Source organism: Nesoenas mayeri, assembly GCF_963082525.1.
Source record: "Nesoenas mayeri genome assembly, chromosome: 3".
Lineage (NCBI taxonomy): Eukaryota > Metazoa > Chordata > Aves > Columbiformes > Columbidae > Nesoenas > Nesoenas mayeri.
The window spans coordinates 16,598,002-16,625,502 of record NC_137544.1 but is presented as its reverse complement, the minus strand read 5'-3'; the positions used below and the strand labels follow the sequence as shown (position 1 = coordinate 16,625,502).

General features: G+C 42.5%; 1 protein-coding gene across 1 annotated transcript; it reads right to left on the bottom strand.

Annotated features, from left to right (window-relative positions):
- Nucleotides 1–2,151: 2,151 nt before the first annotated feature.
- Nucleotides 2,152–24,197, bottom strand: YWHAQ (tyrosine 3-monooxygenase/tryptophan 5-monooxygenase activation protein theta). The gene is made up of 6 exons (XM_080341108.1): nucleotides 24,039–24,197; nucleotides 22,515–22,899; nucleotides 6,927–7,050; nucleotides 4,436–4,599; nucleotides 3,964–4,059; nucleotides 2,152–2,878 (listed from the first exon to the last, which is right to left on the bottom strand). The coding sequence occupies exons 2-6, from the start codon at nucleotides 22,806–22,808 to the stop codon at nucleotides 2,819–2,821; spliced, it is 738 nt and encodes a 245-aa protein (XP_080197234.1). The 5' UTR covers nucleotides 22,809–22,899; nucleotides 24,039–24,197; the 3' UTR covers nucleotides 2,152–2,818.
- Nucleotides 24,198–27,501: the final 3,304 nt, after the last annotated feature.

Sequence of the window (27,501 nt, the reverse complement as noted above, 5' to 3'; positions counted from 1 at the left end):
TGTTCTACTGAGGTGCCTTAGATTGCGCTGTCAATTTAATGTCCGGCTTGCAAAGGGTGAGCACAGTCTGGAGCGGGAGGTGTCAGCCTGTCCGTGTTTCCCAAGCTGTGGGGCAGGTCCTTGGGCGAGGTGGGGCAGCACAAAAGTGCAAATGAGCACCGGGAGCTGGAAACCACCATACCGCATGCATGCGCCCCATTAGCCTGAGCGTTGTACTAATAATGGAATTTAAATGGGACCGGGGGACTAGGCAAAGTCATTTAGGGAATTATGGTCTATTCCTTTTTTGTACCATCATCCTATTCCCCTACACCTTTCATTCCCTTCCCCTTCCAAAACAATACATATTTGGCCAAATTGTGAAAGTAATAGTGAGGAAAGATGATGCTGCATTCATTGTTATTGAAGTTCAAGAGCTGATGTTGCAGCTTCAATACTCATTTTTTGTGCAAAATGTAGATGTAATAAACAATGCAAGCTACAATTTGCCCAGCTTGGTAGACATTAGAAAGAACACTTAATAAATTAAGCTATAATCTAGATACAGGGCCCAGTTACTGTTCCTCTGAGGAAAACTGACAACTCTCTTGAAAAGCTGCAAACGTAATGAAAGGAGAACAGCATTAGCTGACAACGTAGTGCACGCTAAGACCGCTCTCCAGAAGACTGCAAAGCAAGCAAACTCTTAAATGAGCTGACAAAACTGACTGCTAACATGTCTGTACCGACACATCTGTACTACAGAATGAGACCACCTAGGAGTTAAAAACCTTTATGAAACAAATAAAGAATCAATAAGAACTGTATTGGGGAGGGGAAGAAATTATGAAACCAATACACCAATTAAGAAGCATATGAGTTTATGTAGAATCCTGCCACACAATACTTTGACAGCAATTCAAAGTGACTGCATGAAGAAAATGGAATTGATACATTTTTTTTCTTTTTAAAGCAATGCATGTCAATTGAAGCACATAAACTGAACAGTTTTATTGTAGGAACACTCATTGTGCACATTCAAAGAATGAACAAAAACATGGAAGGTGGAAGATGTACCATCGGAAGCCTGCAAGGACTAGTAATACATCCTTTTTCATCATGTCATATCCTGTCTAGGCAGGACACTAATAGGAGTTAAATAGTTTCAAAAACCCACCAACATGGGAAACTAAGAGGTAGAGGTTTAAGAAATAACTCTTAGATGCTCTAAGGGGGAGAAAGGGGAAGAGAAACAAAGAAAAGCAGAGCAATGTATTACTACTAAAAGCTCCAAAAATTGGGGACAACAGTAATATTAAAAGCAGTCTAAGAACAACAGAAAGCACGTTATGATGTGGCAGCACACAAACTAATGTTCTAGAGCAGGACAAATTCCTCTGCATTTCTAAACACGTAGCCCGAATACTGTAATAATAATGATGACCATCAGTGAAAAAATGCAACATGAGGAGAGATCGGAGAACTTAGTGAAATTACCAAAGAAAAAAGTATCATTTAGATAAGGTTTGATTTGCTAGCCATGGAAGAATATCAAGAAATTGGCTACTTTTTCTTAGGTCATTATTCAGGTGAAGCCATTAGCTCAAGTAGATTTAGTTATTGAGAAGTCCACATGTCAGGTTAACTGAAAAATTATCCAGGATATTTTCATAAAATGCAGTGTTCAAATATGAAGTAAGTTCATTTAAGAGCAGACTTTTAAAAGTATGCACTAGATTTGAGAAAGACACTTTGAGCACAAGTTACTTACATTTAAGTTTAGCCCTTAAGTGATTACATGGAATTGTTACAAGTCAACAGTAAGTGGTTTATAAAATGTAATTTTATTTAATGTTACTTCGCTGTTACAGAGGGCATAACATTTTCACAAGGCTTTTTTGGGACTACAATCAATGATTAGCAACACACAATAGTGGTCCAAACTCTCTAAATAACAATCACTGGACAAACTTGACACCTTCTCACATGTGCACAAACCTGCATGGAAAAGTACTAAATTTTATACTTGGACATGTGAACTTCAATTGGTTTTCCCATTCCAGTGTATTAAGAAATGACATGCACTTTAGTCCGCCAAAAAGCACTGCCTGTACTCCGGCAGTAACATGCTGCTTCTAATACATAGTAAAGTGAATACCAGAACTACGAAGGCAGGAGTGTAAGTGAACTTTTATTGGGAAGGGATATCAACTTAAACAGCAGCAACTGAAGATTAAGAGAAGCCCCTGTTTTTGAACACACAAGCTTCTGTATTACATGATACAGGAAGCACCTCAATTTGTCATTTTCCAAACTAGAAATGCTCAGCTTGATCTGGCCCAATACTTCCATGTTCCTACTGAAAAGAATACACAGTAGCGTGTGAAAGTCAATTATGGAAAGGAAACCCTGCAGAATAAGAAGGGAATGTGGAGAATTAAAAGCTAGGTGGAACACTCTTTAGTTGCAATTAACTACATTTTCATATCTTACTGTAATACAAAACACATTCAACTGGCAGGAACTGGTTCAGATTTGTTTTTAAATACCAGGTACACTTTAGTCTGCTACATAAGTGTTTGGAAGTTACTTATGTTTATATGAAATGAAGCTATTAATACTTTTCTACAGCAGTAACCGCACACCAGGAAGGCCAGGACAAACACAAATCAAGGAATGGAGTTTTCCCAAAGCTGCAGTGTGAAAAGACTATAAATTGATTTCCATACACATGGATGGGTTTTCTTTGCTATAGGAAATCCAAGTGGAGCTATAAGGAATGGAGACGTGTAAAAAGGTTTCTTGAGAAGGAAAGGGAGAATGACGCCCCACGTGCAGTTTAGTTTTCTGCACCTTCTGCAGCATCACATTCTTCTCCTGCACTGTCTGATGTCCATAACTAGAAAGAAAAGAAAAACAGTGTCAGCTTTCAGAAGTTCAGCTTTACTTCCAAAAAGGGACAACTACTGACTGTATAGAAATGAAAATGAGTTAGACTCAAGGATGTCTACAAAGTACCAGTGCACTGGAGCTGTACAATCCTGGCTTCCAGTACTTGGTCAGAAAGAGGCAACTGGAAATAGTTTCCCATGCACAGGGCACAACCAGCCATGCACCTCGGGTATTAGAGGCCGAGCAGACAGTGTTCTGACCAGGCCCAGACTTGTGTGCTCAACAGCGAGCTATGTCACCCATCCTAGATCATTCGACAAGTCTGAACGGTAGCGTCATAGGCACCATCAATTTCAAAAGCTGCAGTCTGAATCCTGAAAGTGGAAATTACCACTTTCGTTATTGAAGCTAAGAATTTTATAGTGCTAGTAAAAGACATTTCTACTGAAGGAATATTGCAAAATAATAAATGTTGCTGTAACCTTAAACGCAGTGAGGATAATGCCTAAAAAATTGCGTTAGTTACATGTTTTAATAGAACTTAGTGCTTCCATTAAGCAATTGTTTAAACAGTTAATCATTGTAATACATGCTCAAACATGAACGGATTTTATTCTTAATGTATTGAAATTCTGGATTTCTTTTACATGAAAATCAGGAAAATGAATAAAGCAAGCTGCACTGGATGTACAACAGGAAAGACGTTTTGTTTCTAAGGAGGTCACCAAGAAGTTTGAGTAAGCATCCCTGACAGATCCTCGGCTACTGTTTTTCAACTCCTTGTTTTATCTTGCATGTTAAAGATAGCTGAATGCACCTTCTCCTCCTCCACTGAAAAGGGCAGCAAACAATGAAGCATGTGAACTATCCAAGCTAGATTACACAGCATGAAGCCGCTGACATCAACTTACACTACATTCGAACTATACATTTTCATTCCCACGTTATGAAAATGTATAGCAGGGCAAGTAGCCCAAATCAGTGCTATGTTTTGTGCTAGAGCAAAATAAAGGTTGTGTTCCATGACAAATTCAGTCCAACTAAGCTAATACATGGTTACAGAACCAGACAGCACATGAAAAGGCAACTTACTGTTAGGTTGTCTCTAAGCAACTGCATGATGAGAGTACTGTCTTTGTATGAGTCTTCATTCAGTGTATCAAGTTCTGCAATAGCCTCATCAAACGCCTAGAATAATTAAACCATCTTTAGTCTTCCTGTTAACTGATCATTAAACAACCAGAAGCTAAAACCATTAGTAAAGGTAGCTTAAAAAAAAAAAAAAAAGCAACATTACAGCAGTTCAGGTCATTAACTTCTATTTGAAACAGAAGCATAATAAAGGCATAATAAAAGCTTGTCATGATGCTGAAAATTTAAGTCACATTGTAAATACAAACTGCTTGTACCCCATTAATCCCACTAACAATATGAGCTTGGAAACTAGATCCATTAAATAGGATCATTGCCTGCATAAACTCTAGGAAATAATAGTTCATATTATTTTGAGCATAAACTCTCTTCTACTGTCCCTGCAGGCATACAGAAGAAAAAAGTAACTTACTGTCTTTGCCAGTGTGCAGGCAAGCTCAGGATTGTTGAGAATCTCATAATAAAATACAGAGAAGTTAAGAGCTAGACCCAAGCGAATTGGATGTGTTGGCTGCATCTCCTTCTTGCTGATATCAAATGCCTCCTGATAAGCTCCCTGTGAGTTTTCTATTGTTTCTGTTAAAAGAATGAGAAACATTAAGGTTTTGGGTTAAGATAGGACTCCTTAAAGTACTCCACCAGTAGGACACTGAACAGTCCTCTGTTTAAGTCCGCTCTTAGCAAATCACTGCACTTACTTTAATCAAGGTAATGACTTTAAACCCACCTCAAGTACAGCTGCCACAATGACAAAACACAGGGAGCAAATTAAGCTACTGTAGAGCAAAGGTATTCAGAGAGGTACACAGAATTTAGTCAATTCAAACATCCAAGATGACTATATTACTTCAATGGCCTTTAATGCTTTAAGTACAAAAAAAAAAATGGCCCTACTACTTCTTGATGAAGTTTGGAAGGCACGTCCTGCATGTTCCTGACAAACTGAAAGTCTGCCTCCAAAAATTAGGTGTAGAAGGGTCAAGATAAAAAAAACCAAACAAGGTCGTGCCCAAAATAATTGGGAGAAAGACCACAGAGAAAAGCGGTTACCAGGCCAGGGTGAGTACTTTAAGAGCGCTACATACAGTCTATTCCAGATTGTCTTGTGGTAGATAATCAAAGGGCCAACAGCCGCCCTAAAGATGCCTGCAGAATGGAATGAGACTGCAGAAAAAGGCCATTGTCAGAGCTCAGAATACAGCTCTCCAAGGGAGCTAATGCCATAATTGCTCTAGAACGTGCTGGAAAAAAGAGTTTGGTAAGTAAAATCTGTTATGTATTCAGAAGAGTCACAACACACACTTGGGTTTTTCGCAGTTCACACTGTAAGGAGTGCTAATGGCCTAATTTTTGTTGAAAACAGGTGGAAAAAGGCAAAAAAACCCTAGCAAACACAGCAAATAGATTAGCTTATAAGTATATAAAATATATTTGAAGCTGAGAAAGTGAACAGATGCTTAGAGGCAGAACTTCAGAAAAGCTTCAGGTAGAACTCCTAGAAGTCAAGCACAAAATATACACTGAAATCTGCTAATAAGGTTGTCACTCCCTCTTCTCCAGTAAGCACCCGTATCAGCCTGCATATCACTTCAAATTCCACCTTTTTAGCCAAGACAATCAAGTATTTCTCTGCTCAGACAAGCCCATGTATTTACAACTATTGCTTGAGACAAAATAGAAACCAGATTATCTTTGTGAAAGCTAAAGACAAGTTGTCTCTGCTACACTTGGACCTGCTGTTGTCATTCAAATCAGGCAAAGGGTTAAGAATTCCTGAAAGCAACCCATCAATGCAAAGACTTTTCCTCCATTTTGTATATTTTCATCTTTCAACTTAAATGCTCTTACAATACACAGAGACTAACAAAGCCTTTATTTAAGTGACAATCAGCTCTGTCCTCCCACTTTGCAATTCAATCGGTTTAAACCAGCCAACACTGCCAGACGCTGACCATGCGCAACCCAAAGGGACAGTCCCTGCAGCGCTCCGCCCGCTCCAACAGCCCATCTCCCTTCTGTGTTCAATCATCATTCCAGGGCTAATTTTAGTTTATTATGTAGAAATGTATCACTAGTTTTTGCCATACTAAGAGTTTTTAACATCGCAACAGTACCCGGGCACCTTGCAAGACAGTTCTAATACTTAATTCAATACATCCTCTGAATAGAGATTTAAAATCTTCCCTAGATGAGCTTCCTGAGGTACTCAGAACCATCTATGCACATGTTCCAACTTCCAGGAATGTTCTACATTCTCAGGACGTCCAGTAAAGGATGTCAGCTGTAAAGTTTTCCAGGCCTTTTGTGCTGGATCCAAAGGGCAAACTAAAATTACAGGAACAGTATTATTCCAGTGAATATCACAACCACTTCAAGAGTGCAGCTCACACTTCTTTGGATAGTGTACTGACCTACTAATTCTGTTGCTTCTTTATAAACTTAGGTAACTACAATGAAGTCTGCTTCACACTGACATAGTTAAAACTTATAGATAACAGGACTCCATCATGGAGTAAAAAAAGTTAGGGATCTGTTTACTTTTCCTCACCAACTTTATTTTAGTAAAGAAATACAAATAAATACATTAAATATGTTAGCAGACCTTCACCTAAATTGTTGTCCAGAAATCCTGAATAAGCATTATGGAATGACTATTCAGAAATTTAGGACAGATGACAGGAACACCAGCTAAAATTCCATGGCATACTATGCTTAATGTCTATTTAGAATTTTACTCTCCATTTGTATGAACACTGTAGATTTCCAATTGCAATGTAGTTTTTCCCACTCAGCTAACTCAGGTGAATTCAGAACAAGTCACTTGCACACGCTTGTTCCCTTGCTCAGGGCTGAAAACTGAAGTTCACTGGCTATTAAAAGGCTGAAGACCACAAGGTACTTACGTTTTCTGTCATCACCACATGCAACTTCAGCAAGGTATCGGAAGTAGTCTCCCTTCATCTTCAGGTAGAATACCTTGCTCTCTGGATTAGTTGCATTAGCTATTAAATATTTGTCCAACAGCTCCTGAAATAACAACAACAGAAGACATTGACATATTACATACACTGTTGCATTTAAGTTCAATGTAGTTTTCAAAGAATCACAGAATAGTTTGGGTAGGAAAGGACCTTCAAAGCTCATCTAGTCCAACCCCTCTGCAGTGAGCAGGGACATCTTCAACTAGATCAGGTTGCTCAGAGCCCCATCCAGCCTGGCCTTGAATGTCTCCAGGGATGGGGCATCGACCACCTCTCTGGGCAACCTGGGCCAGTGTTCCACCACCCTCATTGTAAAAAATTTCTTCCTCATGGCCCCTCTCCAGAAAGTTTGGATGGACTCAAATGTTTGCTAGAAGAAAAAAAAAGTTTCAGAGCATTTTGGACAGATGCACGCTTATTTAAACAAACTATGTAAAGGCATAAAGCTAGAGAATGCATTGAGATGATCAGTCTGACACATCTGATCAGACAACAGAAAAAGTACCAGGAAAAGGCTTACTAGTGTGTAGTTTCAGGACCAAGTTTAGTTTCAGGATATGAACTTTCATTTCAAAAACATTGTTGCAAATAAGTAAGCTTTTACCAGAAAAATGAAACTTCATGCAGAATGTATCAAAGCTATTTATAAGTAAGAACTAATTCCCACTTCATAGGAAAAAAAAAGAAAAACAACTCTGCTATTTTTTTGTATAAGTTGCGTTGATTAGACTTGTGATAAGGACTCTCCAGCTCACCTACCAGAGAGCACCAAGGACTCCAACCCATGTAGCTGGTAGCCAGCCCCACCAAACTGCGCCAGCCCTTGGCTGGGCAGTAACCCCCGTTCCTTTGTGTTCACTGCTCCCAGAGATCTGCACAGAGCTCCCACACTCCCTGAGCTGCTGCTCACAGCTGCCCCTGCTCACAGCTCTCCTACCTGATCACCAGAGGGACAGGGAAAGGTTTACAAGCCTCCGGCAAGAGGAGATAAGTCTCTCTCCAAGGCTGCAAGGCCTCCTAGCACTTCTGAGAGAGGGGTGAAGGTGAAGGAGAGAAGAGGCACAGGATTCTACCCCAGGAAAGGGGGAACTTCAGAGAGCTGATGAGGAGAACAGCTCCTGGCTGACCTCCTTGTCCCTGAGCCCCAGCCAGTTCACCCAGTTCACTACCACAGCCCACCCATGTTCTCTGGAGTTGACAAAAGATGTGAATAAGTTCCAACACACTCAAGGAAACCCCATGATACGGAGCGCAACTTTACACTACGAATTTCAGTGATAAAGATCTGCATTCAGTTACCTGGAAAATAAACAGGTCATAAAAGCAGTAGAAAGTTTCCACCAAGCTTGCAAACCGTAGCTAGTTAAGTAAGATTTCTGTTACAGGAACGCGTATCCAAATTCACGAAGCAGCTACGAATAAGATGTTTAAGGAACTGTAAGCTTTCAGGGCAAAACCCCTTAGCATTTTAATTAGTGACTGCAGCACTATAATCAAAACGAGCTAATTTTAGACACAAATCTACTCCCTATGCATACCATCATACCATTATTACTTCCTTTAATAATCAACAGTAGCACAGCAATCCAGCTGAAAGCATTTACTCATTCCAAGTCCATTTGAGGTGTTGGCAACTATTCTAAACCGACACTTGTAGTCGGGTACTTCCAGTTGGGTGAAAAAAGCATCCACACAGTGTGCTTAGCACGGATGCAATATTGCACACAGCTCCACAGACACGTTCCCTTCAGAGATCCCCACACCGACGCATTAAGAACCAGTAAAGAGTTACAAGAGTTACCCCAGAGAAAGCAGTGGGAGGCTAAGATGATACAGAGCCTGACATACCCTTCCACTTACCAAATCAGAAACAGACATTTTTAGGACTGTGAGGCTAGAAAACCACTGCCAAAGACTAGACACTGGTTACTATGGCATAGGGATAAGTAGGGGATTTGTCTAATGGTGTAACAGTGAAGTACGCCAGGGCTTGAGCAAGCATTTGAATGGTACACCTCACTGGTGTTATGGAAAAAGCAGCAACACCTTAGGTATATTCTAAAACAAGAGTTAAGACATAGTAGGCAGATTGATAATACAATCCCATATTAATAACTTATTTTGCATGAGTGATTCCCATGTTACAAAGAGTTATTCCCACCCTACAGGTTTCTGCAATGAGTAAAACTTCACATTTTGGCTCAGTGTTTTCCTGATGCTTTTCTCCCATGACAGATGTCAACGCCAGCCACAACAGCACAATGCTACATAAACCAGTTTCAAGTCTCAGAGATGATAATCCAGTAATCTTAAATTTAACACCAAAGCTACATTTCACAAGAAACTGCCCAGAATGAAGAAAGTTGACATGTAATACACCCAAGTTTAGAAAGGTTCCTTAAATCAGTCAGAATTAAAGAGTAACTACCAGCCTCTAAAGCAATCCTAAGGCTGGGATTGCATTAAACAGCAGAGATCTGATTTATCCATGTCCTCAAATTAGATGTGAAAAACCATGCTAGTTTAAAAATCACTGACCAAAGAAAAACACATTGTATAGGATTTAAAACCAAATATTGGACAAAACTCTATCTTCATCCTGAAGGTGCTGCCTCCAATACACAGGTTTGAAAACTAGTGGTTTAGTGCACATTTCTGAGAAATTTAGAGGAAAAAAGTGGTTGCTGGGAGTGAACTATAGCTTTTCAGACAGCCGGGAGAGGGTTACATACACTGTGTTATTTCCCAGGCGCCCCTCAGCCGGAGGAGGTGAGCTGCCCTGTCAGCAGCTCCCGCTCCCCGTTCCTCTCCAGGGCCCCAATTCTACCACAGCACATGGTACAGCAGAGATCTGCGCCTCTGCCAGTCAGGGTGGAACATCCTCCTTCTGGACTTTATGTACCCGGTTTGGGTTTTTAGTAGCCTTAAGTGGAACAAGATCTCATTTAGGATCAGGTAGGATAGAACAGAATATAAACAGGGTTTGAGTAAAGCTAATTATTTATCTAGCCAGGTGTTATCTTTCAAATCAATAATGTATTTGGTACATTTAGTGAGCCATTCATCTCAGGACATCATCATCGTTTCTTGGAAGGCATCTTGCCCTCCCTCTAACAGACAAAATTTTGGCGGGGCAGTGAGAGCAGGCAGCACAGTAAGCTCAATGATTTACTTCACTGTGTTGTGAGTCAGTAATAGCCAGGATAACTCAAGATTTCCTACATCTGTTCTCTGTCTTTCCCCACTTGGGCTTTTCCACCTTTCCATCTGACAGCAGGCAGCCAGGAATTCTCATCTGAAACATCAGCTGACAGGAAGCAAAATGAACAGAGGCAGCCTGAGCAATGAAGCAGACCTCAGCTAACCTCCGAATTTATTATGATAAATTTCACCTAAAGAGTGACAGGCACTGCCACAGGTGGGATTCTGTGATGAAGTCAGCTAACACAGCAGACTGCCATCCATGTTCACACGCACCAGACAAGCCCACCACTTCTTTTTTGGTCAGAGAAATTTATGCATCAAAATACAGTTCCCACCATCATAAAGAATTGCAACGGTTGTTCTCACCTTCTAAACCAAGACCTGAACAACCAGCAACTACATGGTCTACAATGCCAAACACGCCTCAGATGCTGCCATGAAAAGACACAAGATGTTCAAGCTGCTGGCCTGCCCTGGTGACCCCCAACACCACGAGTAGTAGGAAGACGCAGGAACCAAAGGTCTGTCCTCAAGCTGGTCCCTTCGTGTCCTGGTGCAGCTCCATTAGAGCAGTTTGCACTGTGACACTCTGTGGTTGGTATCTGCTGCTGCCCCCACACCGATACGCTTTTCTCTAGTGGTACACAGGTCCTTCAGTAGCGTGACAGGTTTCCCCACCCACTTCTCATTAGTGTTGCTCATCCATCTCAATTTATTTCTACCTTCACAGTGTGCTAACACTCTTGCCATCCTAATAGCATCATATTCTCATATACGATATTCTTTCCTCTCCTACAGGAGACAGACTTATTTATTTATCTATTAAAGAAATGCCAGCAACAATGGGCTACCAGTCCCTGGATGAGATCCACATCTGCCTGAAGAAGTGGTGGGGAGCAGTCTATGGACCTGGCATCAGTCTACTTCCTTGCCCTTTAAAGCTGAAATTCTATTTCCTTTAATTTTTCCTCTTCATTGGCAGACTTACTCATTTATATGCCAAGAGAAAGTTACATTTCAATTGTGGTTTTGGATCCCTTTCCAGTTCCACGTTTGTTCTTTTCCAACTGAGTACCTGTCCATTCTTAGTCTCTTTTCCCCTCTGCTTAAGCAGGAACAAGGGCTGGACACGTGGCTGTAGCATCAGACCACTGCAATTAACCTGAGCATTGTCTGCTTTCAACACTTCCCCATTATTTCAGCTTTATGAAAAGCAAGTCCTAAAGCAATATACCAGACATATCTTCACTTGAAGTGCCTGATGCAGACAAAGCAGCTCCCTGAAGACACAGCTCCTTCATAATTATTTGCTGAGTGTGCATCCAGCCAGCTTCTCCTTACATCCACCGTGCGCATATCCATCCCCTCCAATTCACGTACTGGTCCCACTCCGCATGTGCTGTTACCTGTTTTCAGGACAAGCCCTTCTTTTAAAAGCTGACAACAAAGCACGACATCCCACCAACCTCTCCCCATCTAAGCCTATTTTAAAAGGCAAGCCTGACAGAGACATCAAGTTCAACCACAACATACACTAAATACTTTCTGTACTATTTAACTATGTGGTAGGTTCAAGTGGCAGAAAAATACCACCACTATCTGATCTGTGCTGTTCTCTCTTCCCACTTATTCAGCTATAAAAAAACCTGACAAAGATGAATTAAAAGGAAAAAAAAATGAATATCAAATTGACCTTTGAGCTGCCTTCAGCACTTCTGCCATTTAGAATTGGACTTCAGTAAGAAAAGCAAATACATAATTCTCGGCATAAATTCCAACACCATTAGGTAATAGATATATTCTTCACATTTATCCGTTCAATACCAGAGGATGAACATGAACCAGGTCAGCTCCCGAGATTATCTACTGACCACAAGTAGTCTAAGGTCAGTTTTCAAAGGAAGCTACAGATATATCACATGCCTAGGTACAGACAAAAGTTCTCAATATGGCAAAGCAAAGTAACTCAAAATATTTACAAAGCCACCATTACTCAGATGTCGACACTTATGACATGTTTGGGTCATATCATCAGCACCAAGTTATTTAATGTTATGATATCAAAAGACCAATCTACATTGCCATTTGCATTTCTCACCAACTTAGTATGGTGTATCATTACTGTTACTCCACCAGAAGGAAAAAAAGTAAATACAAAAGCAACCATCATAAGCAGCAATGCTTTCCAGAAGATTGCCCCAAAAATACAAACTGGTTAAAGCTGCTGCATGATCTTTAGCAAGGCGTGTGCTGATGTTCAAAATTGCTGGCACAGAGTTTTGTGAATAAAGTCAATATAAAGCTGAATTTTCAAGTCCAACTGTTTCAGCAATATTCTTGAGCCTAAAAGGCCCATACATCTTACTTCAAGTTGTTTGAAACACACCGTCTTTCATCTTGTAGGCATACAATTTTAAATGCTATTCTTTAAAAGCAAACATCATGACAGTTTGTGGGAAATAATTCGTATTTGCAGGTTTTAGTAATTTAAGGGAAAGTCCTCTGCTGGACTTTAACTCATATGACTCAAAAAACATCTAGAAAAAAGAATATGCAATAGTATTATTCCTTTTTTATACAAGATCAAGCTAATCAATATCAGTGCATTTAATATAAAAATATTTTATATTCTTCCTCACCCCATGATGGAAAAAATTCAGTGATAAATCAACTATTCAGAACCTCTCTGCTGTCCAAGTGATGGTCAGATCTGCCAGCAGAGGAGGTGCTACCATTCCATGGATTGTCACAGATGTTTCAGACACCAGATTAAGTTTTTTTTGCCATTTCCTAGGTATTCCTTCCCTTCCTGAGGTGACACTGAATGTTCCCTATTTTGAGCTTTTAAGTGCTTTCTTGTTTTGTTTTGTTTTTTAGGGTGTATTGAAGCTAGCCACCAGAACAGATGTTACATGGGTGACAGCAAGGAACTCTGACTACTTAACGTTGTACTTGCTCGTAACGGCACACACTTTTTGGCCAAACCCCACAGAACCAAATGGTCACATGCAGGTGAAGACCCTGTTTCGAAACAAACCTATTTTGAGACAAGGTTCCTTAAAAATAATGCACATGCACAGAGTGCAAGTCCACACCACTTCTTTTAGCAAGTTAACTCACCACCCTGAACATAGATTCAACGTCACAGTCTTATCTAGAAGCTGAGCAGCTTGCACCCAACAGACACTCTGCAGTGTGTGACACTACAGAAATTCAGCCAGAGCTGCAGCGTGCAGAATACTTGGAAAAATTCTTCATTCTCAAGCATTTCTGAAGGTCCATCCAGCTCCTATATGAGAAAAATCACCTACAAGCAGCATACAGGGAAATGGTTTCCACCCTAGCTGTAGTCAAAAAGTAAAGCTAAGAAGTTGGTGAGGCAGCTCAGAACAACACATTCCCTTAATACTAACTGTTAAATGATAATTTAAACACATTAGATGTTCCAAAGTGTTTGACAGCACAGATGATCGGTGTCGGCTCAGACCTTTCAATAAGGCTTCTGCTCTCAAATGACTGCCTGCTTTAATAGTCTAGCAAACTGGCATTAAGACTTCTCGACTATTTCAAGTATAATCAGTCATTCCAAAGTCCACAGTATGACTCACCGCAACTTAGGTGTGTTTTAACATTCAGTGGTTGTTTTCTTGACAGGAAAGGGAGAGTCCCCTGCTGCAACAGTAAGATCACTTTACTTTCAAAAGTGTAATTCAGCAGAAGTAAGTTCTTCATTCTTCTGGATTCAAGCTCTATTAATCAACTCTTTTTGGAAGAACATTAGTCTTCATATAGACCTCTTAAGACCATTAGTATTTCAGTTTATACATTGAGGAAAATATGTGTGCACCCTTCCAGAAATGGCATGGCCTTAAGATAACCTGATGAAACACTGTCAAAAGCAGAGACAAACGTATCTGGCATGGAAACGGAGAGGGTGACCTAATTTGTCTTTTCCATTTGGATCTGAGTCTTGGTCTACATAGTTTTAAAAACTGGCAGTCAATATTTAGGATTGGCTCTGAATGAAGTATCTGGAATCGCACTTAACAGACGCATTGGAAGCCTGAGCTGCAGCACATCTGCCCACACTATTCCCACCTGGGGCTGAGATTAATTTCATCTAGAATTTACATTCACCAGTTACATTTCTCCTAAAACAGAAGTTAGAAAGTTCTGTGGTCCCCAAAGCACTATGTAAGGCAGGAACCAGAAGTGTGTGGAAATGCAAGTTCTCATTTATATAGATTTTCAGACAAAAGAATTTAAATAAATAAAAATCAACAAACCAGCGCAAGTCGAAGGATTATTCAAGTTTTTACAGAAAAGCCTGAAGTTTTCAAGTTTCCCTGTGCCAAATGTAGAAATGAGTCTTCAAACAAAAGTAATTACCCTTTTTAATAACTACAATTTTTTGCTGAAGTAATGGCCATACAACACAGCCAAAGGCTTTCAAGAAAATTTTCTTGGTATCAAACAGATTTATCTCAAATTGATTCTACCTAACATTCCTCCATAGTTGCATTTTCTGTATTTCTAATTCCTGAAAATGTTATTTTCCTCTTAGTAAACATGCATTATTGACATCAAACTCTTCAGAATCCTGACTGCCTACAGTTTCTTACAGCATCCTCCATTTGTGATCTTCTATAATGCAATAGAATCAAACAAAGAAGTCTAAATTTGCATTTTAAAATATTTCTATGCTCTGCAGCTACCAAAGCCCTGAAGGTATGACTAAATGATTGACTGAGATATATCTAGACTAACAATACTCAAAATGAACAACAGCATGAAGGAGTTATGTGAGTTTAAGGTACTCTGCCCTCGTTCAAATAAATCATTTTAAAGCCAGCCTTTCAACTCTGGGGGGCCTAGAAGTTTCACTTGCCCCAGTTCTGCTCTGTTCAGGAGACCTAGATCAGAGGCTTGTGAATCCCCCAAATCCAGAAAGGTAATGAAACAGATGCACTTTCTTCCCATCGCTTAGTGCAGCTGGAAGAGCCCTTTGCACTGCTCAGCTTCACCGTGAAGGAAACCCAGCAATTATTTCATTCACTGTATTAGGAATGTGCCAATAATTTGTTATTCTGCAAATGAGACAACCTACAACAATAAAGTCACAAAAACTACAAGTCAACGTTTTGGATAACCTTGTTATAACAATTTCTCATAGCAAGTGAAACTTGACTTTCTTGCTAAGGCCCTGCTACCTACTTTCATTTAAAAACTTACAAGAATCTTGCAAAATGTATTCAACTTCAGAACAGAACTTCCCACAGAAGTTTTATACAGGAAATATGAGGCTGGCAGTCTGATAAGAATGTATGTAGTGTATTCAGAAAATTTATTATCAGGGCAAATGGTAAGTTTTTCGTTTCCAGAGCCTAACATGACTCCTATATCCATCTACTTTAGTTGATGGATCACATAAATTAAAGGACAGAATAAATGTTGCTAGAACAAAGAATCAACTTTTATAAATGTTAGAAACTGGCAAATCAAACCCTTGATTTCTTTAACAAAGTAAAAGAAAGTAATTAGCAAAATCACAGCTAATTCAGGACTTTCTAATTCATAGGTCTTTACACCTGGTGTTTTGGTGGGTGCACATATGTGTGATGGGTTTCACAGGATGTGAAACTCAGCACTTAAATTATTTTTACTGACTCCTATGTCTAAGTGCCCAGTACACATTAACCGTTATTCAGATGTACAGAGTGAATTAGCAAATTACAAGCTTACAAGTCAGCTCTATGCTCAACTGGAATGTTCTGATGTTGGTTCTGACAACCTGGGAAGCAGAAAGGACAAGGAGGAACCTGTAACCATCAGGCCAATGAACTCGGTAGAGATATATGGACTAAGTGCCTCTAATGTAGTGTTCAAGAATACTTGTACTTACCTTACCTAGTTAGTCCCTGACACAATTAGCTTCAAGTTTATGGTCAAGTACAAAAGCACTTAAACAGTAACTAACATCTAGGGGCACTAGGCCATCATTTTCAAAAACAAAATGTATAAAACTAAAAAAGGGACAAGAACTACACAAGTAAGAAAACACTGATTAATCAAGCACACACCTTCACCTACCGAACTCACAAAGAAATTATATCCATGCACTTTTACCAGCTCCCCCCCCAGCCATTTACCTCACTGCCCACAAATCAGGTATCTCCCATCACTGAAAACAGAATACTACGCTTTTGCATCCATGCAGAAATTGGTACGAACTACTGCTTTAATAAGGCGCTGAACAACCCCAATCGGTGCCATCATAAAGAAATCAACCACTAATAAATCTTCGAGCTCAACTGTGTTCTTTCTTCATCAAGTTCTGTCTCTCTGATACACAGCCTTCTACGTTTTACTTCAAAAAGGTATTGATCATATTAGTATCTAAGGTAGCAGAAATGCCTGCGAGATAACTGTCTAGCAGGTAAGCATGATGGTGATTTACAAAATCTGTTAAAAGCTTCACTACATTAGCAGAAAAATGGAATTTCTGTCTTTGTGGTCAAGTTCCACCTAGTGGGTACATCCTACTTTCTCAAGGCCACCAAACCAGTAACCGTGTACATTTAAAATTATTAAATTTCCTCGAATACAAGTGGACTGACAGATAGATGGAGCTTTAATAGCCCTGACTACAATTAGACAAGTTAATCTATAGCTTAACCTCATCAAAAAATTGATATTGACACTGGAGAAAGATGAGGCTTTGGCCACCCCATTCTCAACAGCTGGTCACCTGTATCAGTATTATAATTTCCTACTTGCAGTGACTCCACATCCTGCTTCTCACAGGATGTTAACATTCAGGACAGACCTTGCAGAGCTGGTAGGAGCTATGACTTTGCAGAAGTGCAATTCTCTGGTGGTCATTTCTTTAACTTTTAAGAATAAACAAGATATTTATATTCAGGTTTTTCTGCTTCCAACAGACCTAAGTTAACCCTATTCTCGGTTTTACCTCAAGATGGAGATACCCATGCAAATCCAATCAGTGATCTAAACTCATCCCAGTAACTTCTGAAAAAGAAAAATGACACCACACAGACAAATAACATAATGGCACGAGTTTTCAGAACCTCAGACTGAAAGAATACCTTGCTGCCATTCGCTTCACTAGCTTGCTTGCACATTTTAGAAATTCAGCATCCAGTTGCATTTGGAGGGGGCAGCAAGCAATGACTGCATGGGAATGGAGGCCTCAGCTACCAGCAGAATTCTTCAAACTACTTTTAGTTGGGCTTTAACAGTTTTCAGCCACCTCAAGAACCTCAGTGCATTCTAGGATTTGCTTCTGCAAGTGTCAGTCCTTTCTTAGAAAAGGATTCAGTTTTCCTTGCACAAAAGTGTAGTACTGCAGCAGCAGATTACAACCAAGGGCAAAAACTGATGTAAGAGAAGTTAGAACCATGAATAAGTCAAGTTCAGATTGTGATTTTAAATTTAAGTTTCACGCATATTAAACTAGAAAAGATTAATGCATTAAGTTCCACAATTCTTATCATTACTGTGTTGAACATTTGCTCAAAGTTGTGCTAAGAACACCAAAGAGAATCAACTCTCTCCCCACATATTACATTTCCTCAAATAGATGACTTATTCGAAATTAACACATTAATTTAATATTCATTCCACAATTCTGGATTTGCCAAGAGGCAACGTTCCCAACCTAAGGTCTGGCTTTGAGTCATGAAGCAGCTAGTCCTTTTAGTCTTACTTTAAAAGGATGAGTCAATAGCATTTGCTTTCAATTTACGAAAGGTAAAGAAAGTGATAATTGAAATGCTGTCCACTGAAAATAGGAAAGCAGAGAAAAAGGATTCACAAGACATGAAACTCTAGTAAATTGTTCATATAGCAGCATCAATAGGATGCTTACTGAATCTGCCAAATTTCTGCATGTAAATAAAGATTTCCATCTTCAGGAGGTCAAAGGTAAAAGTAGGGAAAAAACAGGGCTATGGTCAAAGCTTATTCATCATCTGACATGAGATACTTTAACTGACATGAGGAATCTATCTGCTGCTGCAAGAAAATACCAACTTCAATTTCAATGAAGCTATGAACCTGTGGTGTTGAAAAAAGCTGCTTTGAACCTTACTTTCTAGTATGGAGATTTTTTTTTGTTTAAGTGATTAACCTTAGAACAACATCTACAAAATCGATAAAAATCAGCAATAGACATACATTTTTGCTCTTGTTTTTATTAGCATTTATTGTTTCTTAATTATGCAAAGCAGAAGTAGTAGTAACACTGCAACCTTGAGGGGGGAGGAAGGAAGGAAGGAAAGGGGAGCTGGCAAGAGCAGCACACTAATACATGCTTTCAACAATTAACGCTGCAATCTCACAGAAGATCAAACGTTTACAAGCATCCTCTCAACCTTGAGACAGTAAAAACTGAAATAAGATACACCTTACAGCTCACAACTATTTCATTGCAGGCACTGCTGCACGGTACAGAAAAGAATCCACAGCACAAGTCATGTTACTGTTGGTCCAAAGCCTCCTATATGTAAGTTTTCTAAGCAAAAGCTTAAAAACATATTAAAATAAGCTTTTACGTTGCAGCTAGAGACATGAGGAGTAAGCAGCCACCAAGATACAATTGTTTCCAAGCCCAATGATTTTAGCCATTGCACCTTCATAAAGTTTTAAACTGTGGGCAAGTAGTTACCAAACCTCATCTCTACTGCTCTGTGAAGAGCTTCAACAACATCAGAACCTAGAAACTCCACATACGCAGAGTCCTACAAATAATACATGGAAAAACCCTCAAGTTGCAGGTGGCGACTGAACTGCTCCCAGGCCAAGGGCTGGTGTCCCTCCTTCACACTATTTCATTCCAAAGAATGAAGAAGATGGAATGGAACATGAGTTATCACTATGCAGAGGGACTGAGGCTCTCACAAAACCCAGCAACTGGATCTGCTCCCCCAAAGAAGTTTCAATTCAAAAGTTATCTTTTTAGAAAATTTGATGTCACTGAACAGCAGGGTATATATACAACCAAGCATTAGTCTTGTAGATTCCATCTTCAAAGTTTTACATGTTATTTCACTAATTACATGAAAGTTGCTGCTGCACCCATCCCTTCTATGTTACCTATTATCCCTGTCTTGAAATCACTCAGAGAATAAAAAGAAACATGAACTTCGTGCTCAAGAGTATATGAAACAACATAGTCCAACTTTACCTTGAAAAAACAGTTAAGTTGCCAACCTATTTCTTTATTCAAGGACAAGAGAGTTTCAAGAACAGTTTCAACTATGATTCATAAGGGGTGATTCAACATTAATTTTCTACGTTGTCAAAGAATTAGTCAATCAATACAGGGACTTCAATAAAACCTCCCAGTGTACCTTTCAAATAAAAAATTCACACAAGATGTTTGACAAAGTCATACCATTTCTTCATTAAAGAGCTACTCCCAGAAAAAAGGCTGGGCATTTAAATTAACAGTTAAAAAGGGTTCAGATCACATCAACTCCTACGTGCAAGATAGGCGGTTAAAGAAATGTCTTCACCCCTTGGCATGACAGAATATCTTACTGTGATCACTGATGGTGGTTGTATGCTAATTAAATGATTAGTAAAAGTTTTATTTTTATTTATGTATCTTTCTATATATACCTATATAGATATCTCAAGATAATAACCACTAGAATATATACATCCAAAATTAAGTTCCTTATCAAACCATGCCCTAAAACAACACCGTACAGGCTTGAAGCATTCTTTACAGGAAAAAAAGTAAATGCAGATTTAGTGTTGTTGCCTTTTATAAATCAAAAATTACCAGTAGTTTGCAATGCTAGCACAAGTATTGCCAAATGAAGGTTTCTATAACAGCAGATATACTTCACTTTGAAAAGCTCTGCCAAACTAGCAATAAAAAAAAAGCATTTTGAAAAAAAACTGTTAGTAGTATGACTAACAGCAGTCATACTCCACCCAACGCATCCACCCTTGCTAAATCCAATTACTCCAGATGACAAGCAACCTTTCCATACTACTTGCCAGCAGTTGTTTCAGTTTAGCTGCCTTCCTAGAATTCAAAGAGCATCTCTGAGATTCACCTTAAGAGATCTAAAAAAACTACAAGCAGTTACTGTAGTATTAGTAAAGAAAAAATTATCAAAGGACGAGTCAAAACCACTTTGTGGCTCAGCTTTAGGAAACCTGTCCTTTGTAGTGCCTGCACATTGTGAGTTCCAACAGCTCAGCTGCTGACTCACGGGTCATAGGAGTGGTAGCTGGAGGAGGAAAAGGAGAGAAGCAGAACAGAACGTAACTGGACATGGCCCTCGAAGGAAGAATGAAAAAAAAAATAAACCAAACAAAATCGGAAGGCCTGCAGCAGATAGCTTGCATCTCCTGCCAAAGGAAGGCACACCTTGGCCAGCAGCGCAGAGGAGGAAAAGCAAGCACAGCTGTAGATTTCGGTCCTCACTACTGCCTGCTGCCTTCCAGGCCATCGCTGAGAACAGAGAAAGACTGGAATGCAGGCACAAAATCGTCTAGCACAGGAAGATCTTGCTCTTCCTACATCAGCAGTTTGCATTAGCATGGCTACCAGGCTACCTGCTGTCCACCATTTGATGAGACTGGAATAATTTCAGTATAGACACTGCGTGAAATGGCTCGCTGCCTTTATCATCCAGACACGTTCAATCCCTCTGTGGAAGCATGAGCTCCCTGTCAAAATGGCAAAGGAACCAAAGTGAGATTTTATGCCTTTTATACGTTCTCCTTAGGAACCAGATTTGGTAGAAGGACAAAGGGAGATTAAGAAGTCTGAAGAGTGAGCTTTATGTTGAGGTCCCAAGACATTATTCCTGAAGTGGGACGCTGAGTAGAGGAGATCGAGAGCAGTGACAACAGGACAAGTGCTGGCACCGAATCACACAACTCTTGTCACAGGAAACAGGAACCAGCCCCCTAAACAAGTCACATCATTTTCACAAAGGTGAAAGTTTTACAACTTAACTACACTTATGAGTTAAAGGAATTAACTCAACTGATTCGCTAAGCTAATAGATTTCCAAATGATTTTTCAAGCAAAGGTAACTCATTTTGACTGATTTAGAGGAAGAAACGAAAAAATCTGGGTGGCAGGCAACATGCAAGGAAACATATAGGTATTTTCAGAACCACCCAAAGAGGTACTCCCTTGTATGTGAGCCAGAACACCTAATCAAGAAGCAAATTCAGTTACTTCCAGTCAGGTTTAAATTCAGGTCTCTGAAAACAATCTAGGATACATTTACCTCAAAATTATTTATTTCTTTGTAGACTTGCTTCTTCCTGTTCTCATGTTAGCAATACTGAACACATACAAAAGAAGTGCAACAAAGAGGAGCAAATAAACCGCTGAAGATTACCCGCCACACAATTACTATTGCATTACGGACATGCAGCTTCCTGCAGCCACAACTCCCTGGTCACGTAGAACAGGGTCCAGCAGCCTCCACGCTGCTGACACGCGTCTCTTCAGCTCCCACTACAGTGCAGCGCGGTTTCGCTATCGATAGCATCTGGAATTCTGCTGCTTGTACAGAAATGTACTCCTGAGCTTTGATGCATGCTTGGGGTGTCACGCCTGTCTTCACACCTTGGTTTTACATTATTCCATAATCACTGCAACTTCACCTTAAAGATTCCCCTGAGAAGTCAGTTTGGATCTGACAAAACCCATTTCTACATATCTTAATTTTCCATCTTCCATGTAGGTGTTTTACTTTATAAAATCGTATTTTATATTAAAATAATCCTCAAAACATCTCTTAAAGACCCCTTGAGAGTATTTTTCTTCACGAGAAGTAAATGAAGTGCACACCCAGTTACTTTAAAAGCCTTAACAGGTTATTAGCTCTGGTCTAAAGAAATAAACGGGTTTTCTCATTTTCTTTTCAGCTTATCTAATAGATAACCTTACTAACCACAGCAAAAACAAGCATGAGGCTAAATTCCTTGCATCTCTGCAACTACCTCACGGAATACTGCATATGGATCGCCCCATCCAAAAATGTACTTCAAATATACCCTCAAGATTGAGCATGTACCTCAAATATCTCTACACATATGGGGCCCACACCATAGTGCTGATGATCTTCATCCTCACAGTAACCCACACAACAGTTGCAGAAGTTACTGCACTGACTTCCCCTATCCAAGCATAATAGTTCACATTATATTCCCCAGTCAAGTTCCCAGTCTTATTCTCCAGTACAGAAGCACAAATTATCTTAAAAGAATAAAATAAAACACAAAAGAAAAAAGGAAGTCCCCACTCACCAACACAGTGGTGCAGATGGACCTGAGCTCAGACTCCACCTTCTCCCGATAGTCCTTGATAAGCTGCATCTTCTTGTCACTGGTGTCTGTCTTCTGCTCAATGCTAGAGATGACCCTCCAGGCAGAGCGCCGCCCCCCCACCACGTTCTTGTAGGCCACTGAGAGCAGGTTGCGCTCCTCGTTGGACAGCTCGGCACCTTGCTCAGTTACTGCCTTCATGCAGGTGGCCATATCATCGTAGCGCTCAGCTTGCTCAGCCAGCTTGGCTTTCTGGATCAACTCGGTTTTATCCATGGTGGCTGGCAGTGGGGCAGGAGCAGTATAGTCGTAAAGGCAGGAGAAGCTGGCAATGTCACACTATCAAAGCAAGAATGCACCTCACGACCTGCCAGAAAGAAGACAGTAACTATGACACTGGCATAAAGCACTACATAACATGATCTTACACCGCTCCTCGCAACCCACCAAAAAAATCAGGGATCGTGGCGAGCCCCACCTCCCCTTCCCCATCTTCAGGTGCTTCCCACGGCAAGACAGAATGCAGCATCCTGCCCTTCCATGCAGGGTCATGGGGTGGCACTTATCTCAAGTGTCCACCTCATGGGAAAGCACGGCCTAGAAACCCAACTGGGGAAGGCACGCTCAGCGCCAGCCAAGGGACAGCAGCCTGCACACCAAGCGCTGGAAATAGCTATTTTTCCATCAGCGCGGACTTTTTGTCCTCACACTGCTTTCCTTCCTTGCCTTACGTGAACATACTAACATATTGTGTACCGGCGGCCTGGAGGAGGACACGCCGCCACCAGCCAGCCTGGGGACCCTTGTCCAAAGCCCCGTGTGCCACAAGCCGTGCAAGCGAGAGCTGAAGAAAGGTGGATGCCCAAGCCAGGACAAGCGGGGAAAGAACAAATGATAAAGGATCGAGGCGAGCTCGCACCAGGGGAGGCACCTAAGGGGCTGTAACCAGCGGGCTGGCCGAGCGCGCCCGGGATCCGCCTCCCTCGGGCGCCCGCGCTCCGAGCGGGGCCGGGGGAGCCCGGGGCGGGGCGGCCCGGGGACAGCCCGGCGGCACAGGCCGCTTCGCCTCCTGGCGGCGGGGCGCGGCGGGGCCCGGGCCTGCCCGTCTCCCCCCGGCGGCTGCGGCGGGAGTGGCCGCAGCTCCGGCCTCGGAACGCCGACCCTCGCCGCGGCGGCCCTGCACTGCCGCTGGGGGAGCGCGGCGGCCGGCAGTGGGTGGGGTCTCGGCCACGGCGAGGGCGGGGGCCAGGGGCGGCCGCGTCCCCAGGGACGGCGGGGGGCGCGGGGCCGGATGGCGGCCGGCGCTGCCCCCGCGGCGGCAGGGCGGAAAGAGGAAGCCGGCGGCCCCGCCGGCTGCGAAATGGCGGCGCTGGATGGCTGCGCCTCCCGCTCCCCGGGGCTGCCGAGCGCTCCACGCCGCGATCACAAAATGGAGGACGCGGCGGCAGCAGCTGGCGGCGGCCGAGCGGAGCGGCGCCCGCCGCCGGGACGCGGCACCGCGCTCACCTGAGTCCGCTGCGCTAGGCCGGGCCGCGGGCGCCACCCGATCGGCTGCCTCGCTCGGGGCTGTGGCGGAGAGAAAGAGCCGCTCCCGTCTCCGGCGAGAGCCAGCGCTAAAGGGCGTTGGCACAGGCAAGCCTACCCGCTGCTCAGCCCGCGCCCACGCGGCCAATCGCAGCCTGGCCTGCGAGCCCGGCTCCGCCCCCCCGTGCCCAAACAGCCAATCCGAGCAGAGCGCGCTGCCGCGGGGGCGAGCGCAGGCAGGGCACAAGCTCGGTTGGCCCGTGGGCTGCGGCTGGGGCCACGGGGTTTCCTCCAATTAGATCCAGGGTGAGATGACGTCACTGTCGCCATGGTGATGCTGCTACAACCCCCCCTCCCCCGCCCCCCTTCCCCGGCAGCGCGGCCCGGCCGCGGGAGGGAGCGCCCCGGGGGAAGGCGCCGGCCGAGGCGGTGCCGGCGGCGGGGCGGAGGGGGCGAAGGGGCCCCAGCGCGTACGTCGGCGGCCTTACACCGCCCGAAGGGGCAGCGGCCGCTCTTCCGCCTGCCGGTGGCCGCGCCCTCGGCCCGCCCCTCCCCTCGGCCGCCGGCGGGCGGGAGCTCTGGCAGGAGCCGGGCGGGGAGCCCGGCCCGGCAGCCGCGGGTGCAGTGGGTGCGTCCGGTGCCGGCCGCGTGGCTGGTGCGGAGCGGACGGGCAGTTCCCAGCCCGCCTGCCCGCGGCCGGGGCTCGGCGCGGCCTGTCCTGTCCCTGCTGTGCCCCGGCCCAGGGGGCGGCAGGAATTTCATACTCTGCTCCTGACACGTTGGTTTTTTATTTCCCAATGGCAGATTCTGAAAAGCCATTTTCAAGCGAGGGTGTTGGCGCTCGGCCCCTGGGACAGGGGTGACAGGAAAGCGCTCCTGGAGAGTCCACATTCCCGAGGCCCTGTGCGGGGGGAGGCAAGAATTTCAGATGAACAACAGTCAATATATTCACTTTCCCCCCCCACCCCCCATTGATTGCACCTTTATTTTCAAGAGGCCAGAGATAAGATGGACGCAGACTGGAATTATAAGCCCATACTAGGACATACAGGTAATAAAATGTTATCTGTCAATTAGCAGATAAACACGAGGCACCTAATGCTGTCCGTGTGTCCCAAACACTGGCTGAGTGGGTGCAGGGTTGTGTCTGCACTCAGGTTGCCCGGCTCCCAGAGCACACGGTGGGTTTGTGCTGTTTGTCCCAGCGTTCAGCATACAAACCCCAGGCATGGGATCAATGCATTGGGTCTGTCAGGGCTCAGTCTAGTTCGGGTTCTCTGGTGTCTTTGTGCAGTACTGAGTGTCTGCATGAAGGGAAGAGATTCCTCACCTTTGCTTTCAGCATCACCAAATATAGTCATGCTGAGGAACTTCAGCATCCAGATGGGATGATGAATTCTCTTAATCAACCCCAGGATGTTATTGTCTCAACTCATAAAGCTCTTGATCTGTGTTTGGACTGGGACTGGGATTATGTACGTGGAAACTTCATCTATGCTGTGAACAAGTCATTCTCTTTGTCATTAGAGTTTGGGAAGCATTCTGTTTTAAAAAAGGACCCATTGATAATGCCCTTTTCAAAGTTAATGAAACTCTTTCTGAAAGTATTATGGAAATTTATTACCGTACCCCAGAAATTACTGTCTTGGTAACTTGCTACCGTTTAGATTGCCTTTTTAATCTTCTTTGTCAGTAGGATACTCTGTCATTGTCACCAAAGTCCCAAATTATTATCTTCATTTATACGTTAGAGAAAGACTAAAATTGACCAATTGTGCAACAAAACCTTTTTTGATTAACATCATGTCTCCATCAGAGATAAAACTAACCATTCCACCTGTATGGCATGGATGAGCAGATTTTATTTGAGGAAGGACAGCTGATCTAACCAAGGCCACCCCATCAAAAATGGGGAGGACATTGGGATTAGCCTCATGCAATTTAAATCACATCTCCCACCTACTGAGAAGTTGCATTAAGAAGCACAGAAGCACCTTAAAGTTGGGAAGTGCTGGGCACAGCAAATCTGTGTGCACAGAGCTGTGAGATGAATCCAGACTTAACCACACGCGTGATGTAGAGTCTGATACGCTTGTGCAGAGCAGCTGCGTGGCCTGAGCGCCCGGCTTCAGAGCTACAGCGAGCGGCAGCTGCGCGCTTTGTGGGTTTGGATCCTGTGGGCTTATGTGCCTTAAGGCTGCACTGTGATATGTTTTTTAATCACAAAGCCGTAATCTTGTTTTCCCAGAGGAACCCTATTGCTAAGTAGGAATGTTGTTCTTTCAGGAGCTTTTAGGAGAGCAGGCTCAAATAATTTGTTGTGTTTAGTTTAGCAAAATAAAGGTTAAGAGGAGATTTCATGTTGCCTCGAAAGGAGGGTAGATGACATGGATGTAGAATTGTTATTTAAATGGAAGACAAATGTGTGTAAAATGGGTGTTAATTAATTTAGACCATGAATTAGAATTTTCAGAGCAATGAGGCTGTGTAAAAACTTGCCAGTGCTGAGAGCAGAAAGCCCAGCCTCTTGGACAGTGGAGCCTGATCAATTTGTAAAAGTGCTCATGTGATGTAGTTGCCCGAGTAGCAGGAGACTAAACTCCAGAAGCTTTCCAATTCTATGTTTTCAATTTAATGTTTCTTTTATTGCTTATTCCATGTAATGAAGAGTTTACTGCATAGCATTATCCTTCACTGAATAAAAAAAAATTAATTTCCTTTAGAGCGTTTCAGGAGTGCTATCATCCTACTAAGCATTAATGACTTTACCCTTGTCACACCATTATGAAATGGTTGGCATTATTTTGTCTTGTATCCAGGAAATGAAAAATATCAACATTTCTGGATACCTATATGGAGAAATAGAAGACCTTAATTTCCAGAGGGCTAAGTACTAAATCACAGAGCTTCATTTCCAGGGTGGTAAATGCTTTATGCTACTCAGCATGTACTGAAAGTCCACCTACCACTGACTTCAGATGCACCTACTCACATTCAGCATCTTAGCAGCTCACACCACAAATTACTCAATTGAGGTGTGGGAGAAAAGTGAGGATTAATGCAAATTCCTTAGACTTACATGTGAACTTTAGGACAGAGTTAGAATCCAGTTTTCTAGAGACTCAGTTATTTGTCGTAACTGCAAGAGTCTCCATTCTTTTTTTCAAGCAGAACCTGTCTCCTCCATCATATGCTTTTCATCTCTGCAGCAAATAAGGTAGAGATGGTGCAGCCAGCAGATTCCTTCCCAACAGTCTGCACAACAGCTACGTGGCAGGTCAAGGTAAAATCTCACAGAAGAGGCACATAGCACAGCGAATTAAGGAAAGCACACAAACCAAGAACCCCCAAAGCAGACTTCTGTCACGGGAATTACACTAGCTGCCACTGAACATCAGTATGACTGAGCTCTTTGGGTCCACAGCATATTCCTGTACTGTATGAA

Excerpts from the sequence above, each read along its gene's own strand:
- YWHAQ (XM_080341108.1), bottom strand. The coding sequence starts at position 22,808 with ATGGATAAAACCGAGTTGATCCAGAAAGCCAAGCTGGCTGAGCAAGCT. Across the intron at positions 7,051-22,514 it reads CCATCTGCACCACTGTGTTG|GAGCTGTTGGACAAATATTT; the intron begins GTGAGTGGGGAC and ends TTGTTATTTCAG. Across the intron at positions 2,879-3,963 it reads TGCTTAGAGACAACCTAACA|TTATGGACATCAGACAGTGC; the intron begins GTAAGTTGCCTT and ends TTTTCTTTCTAG.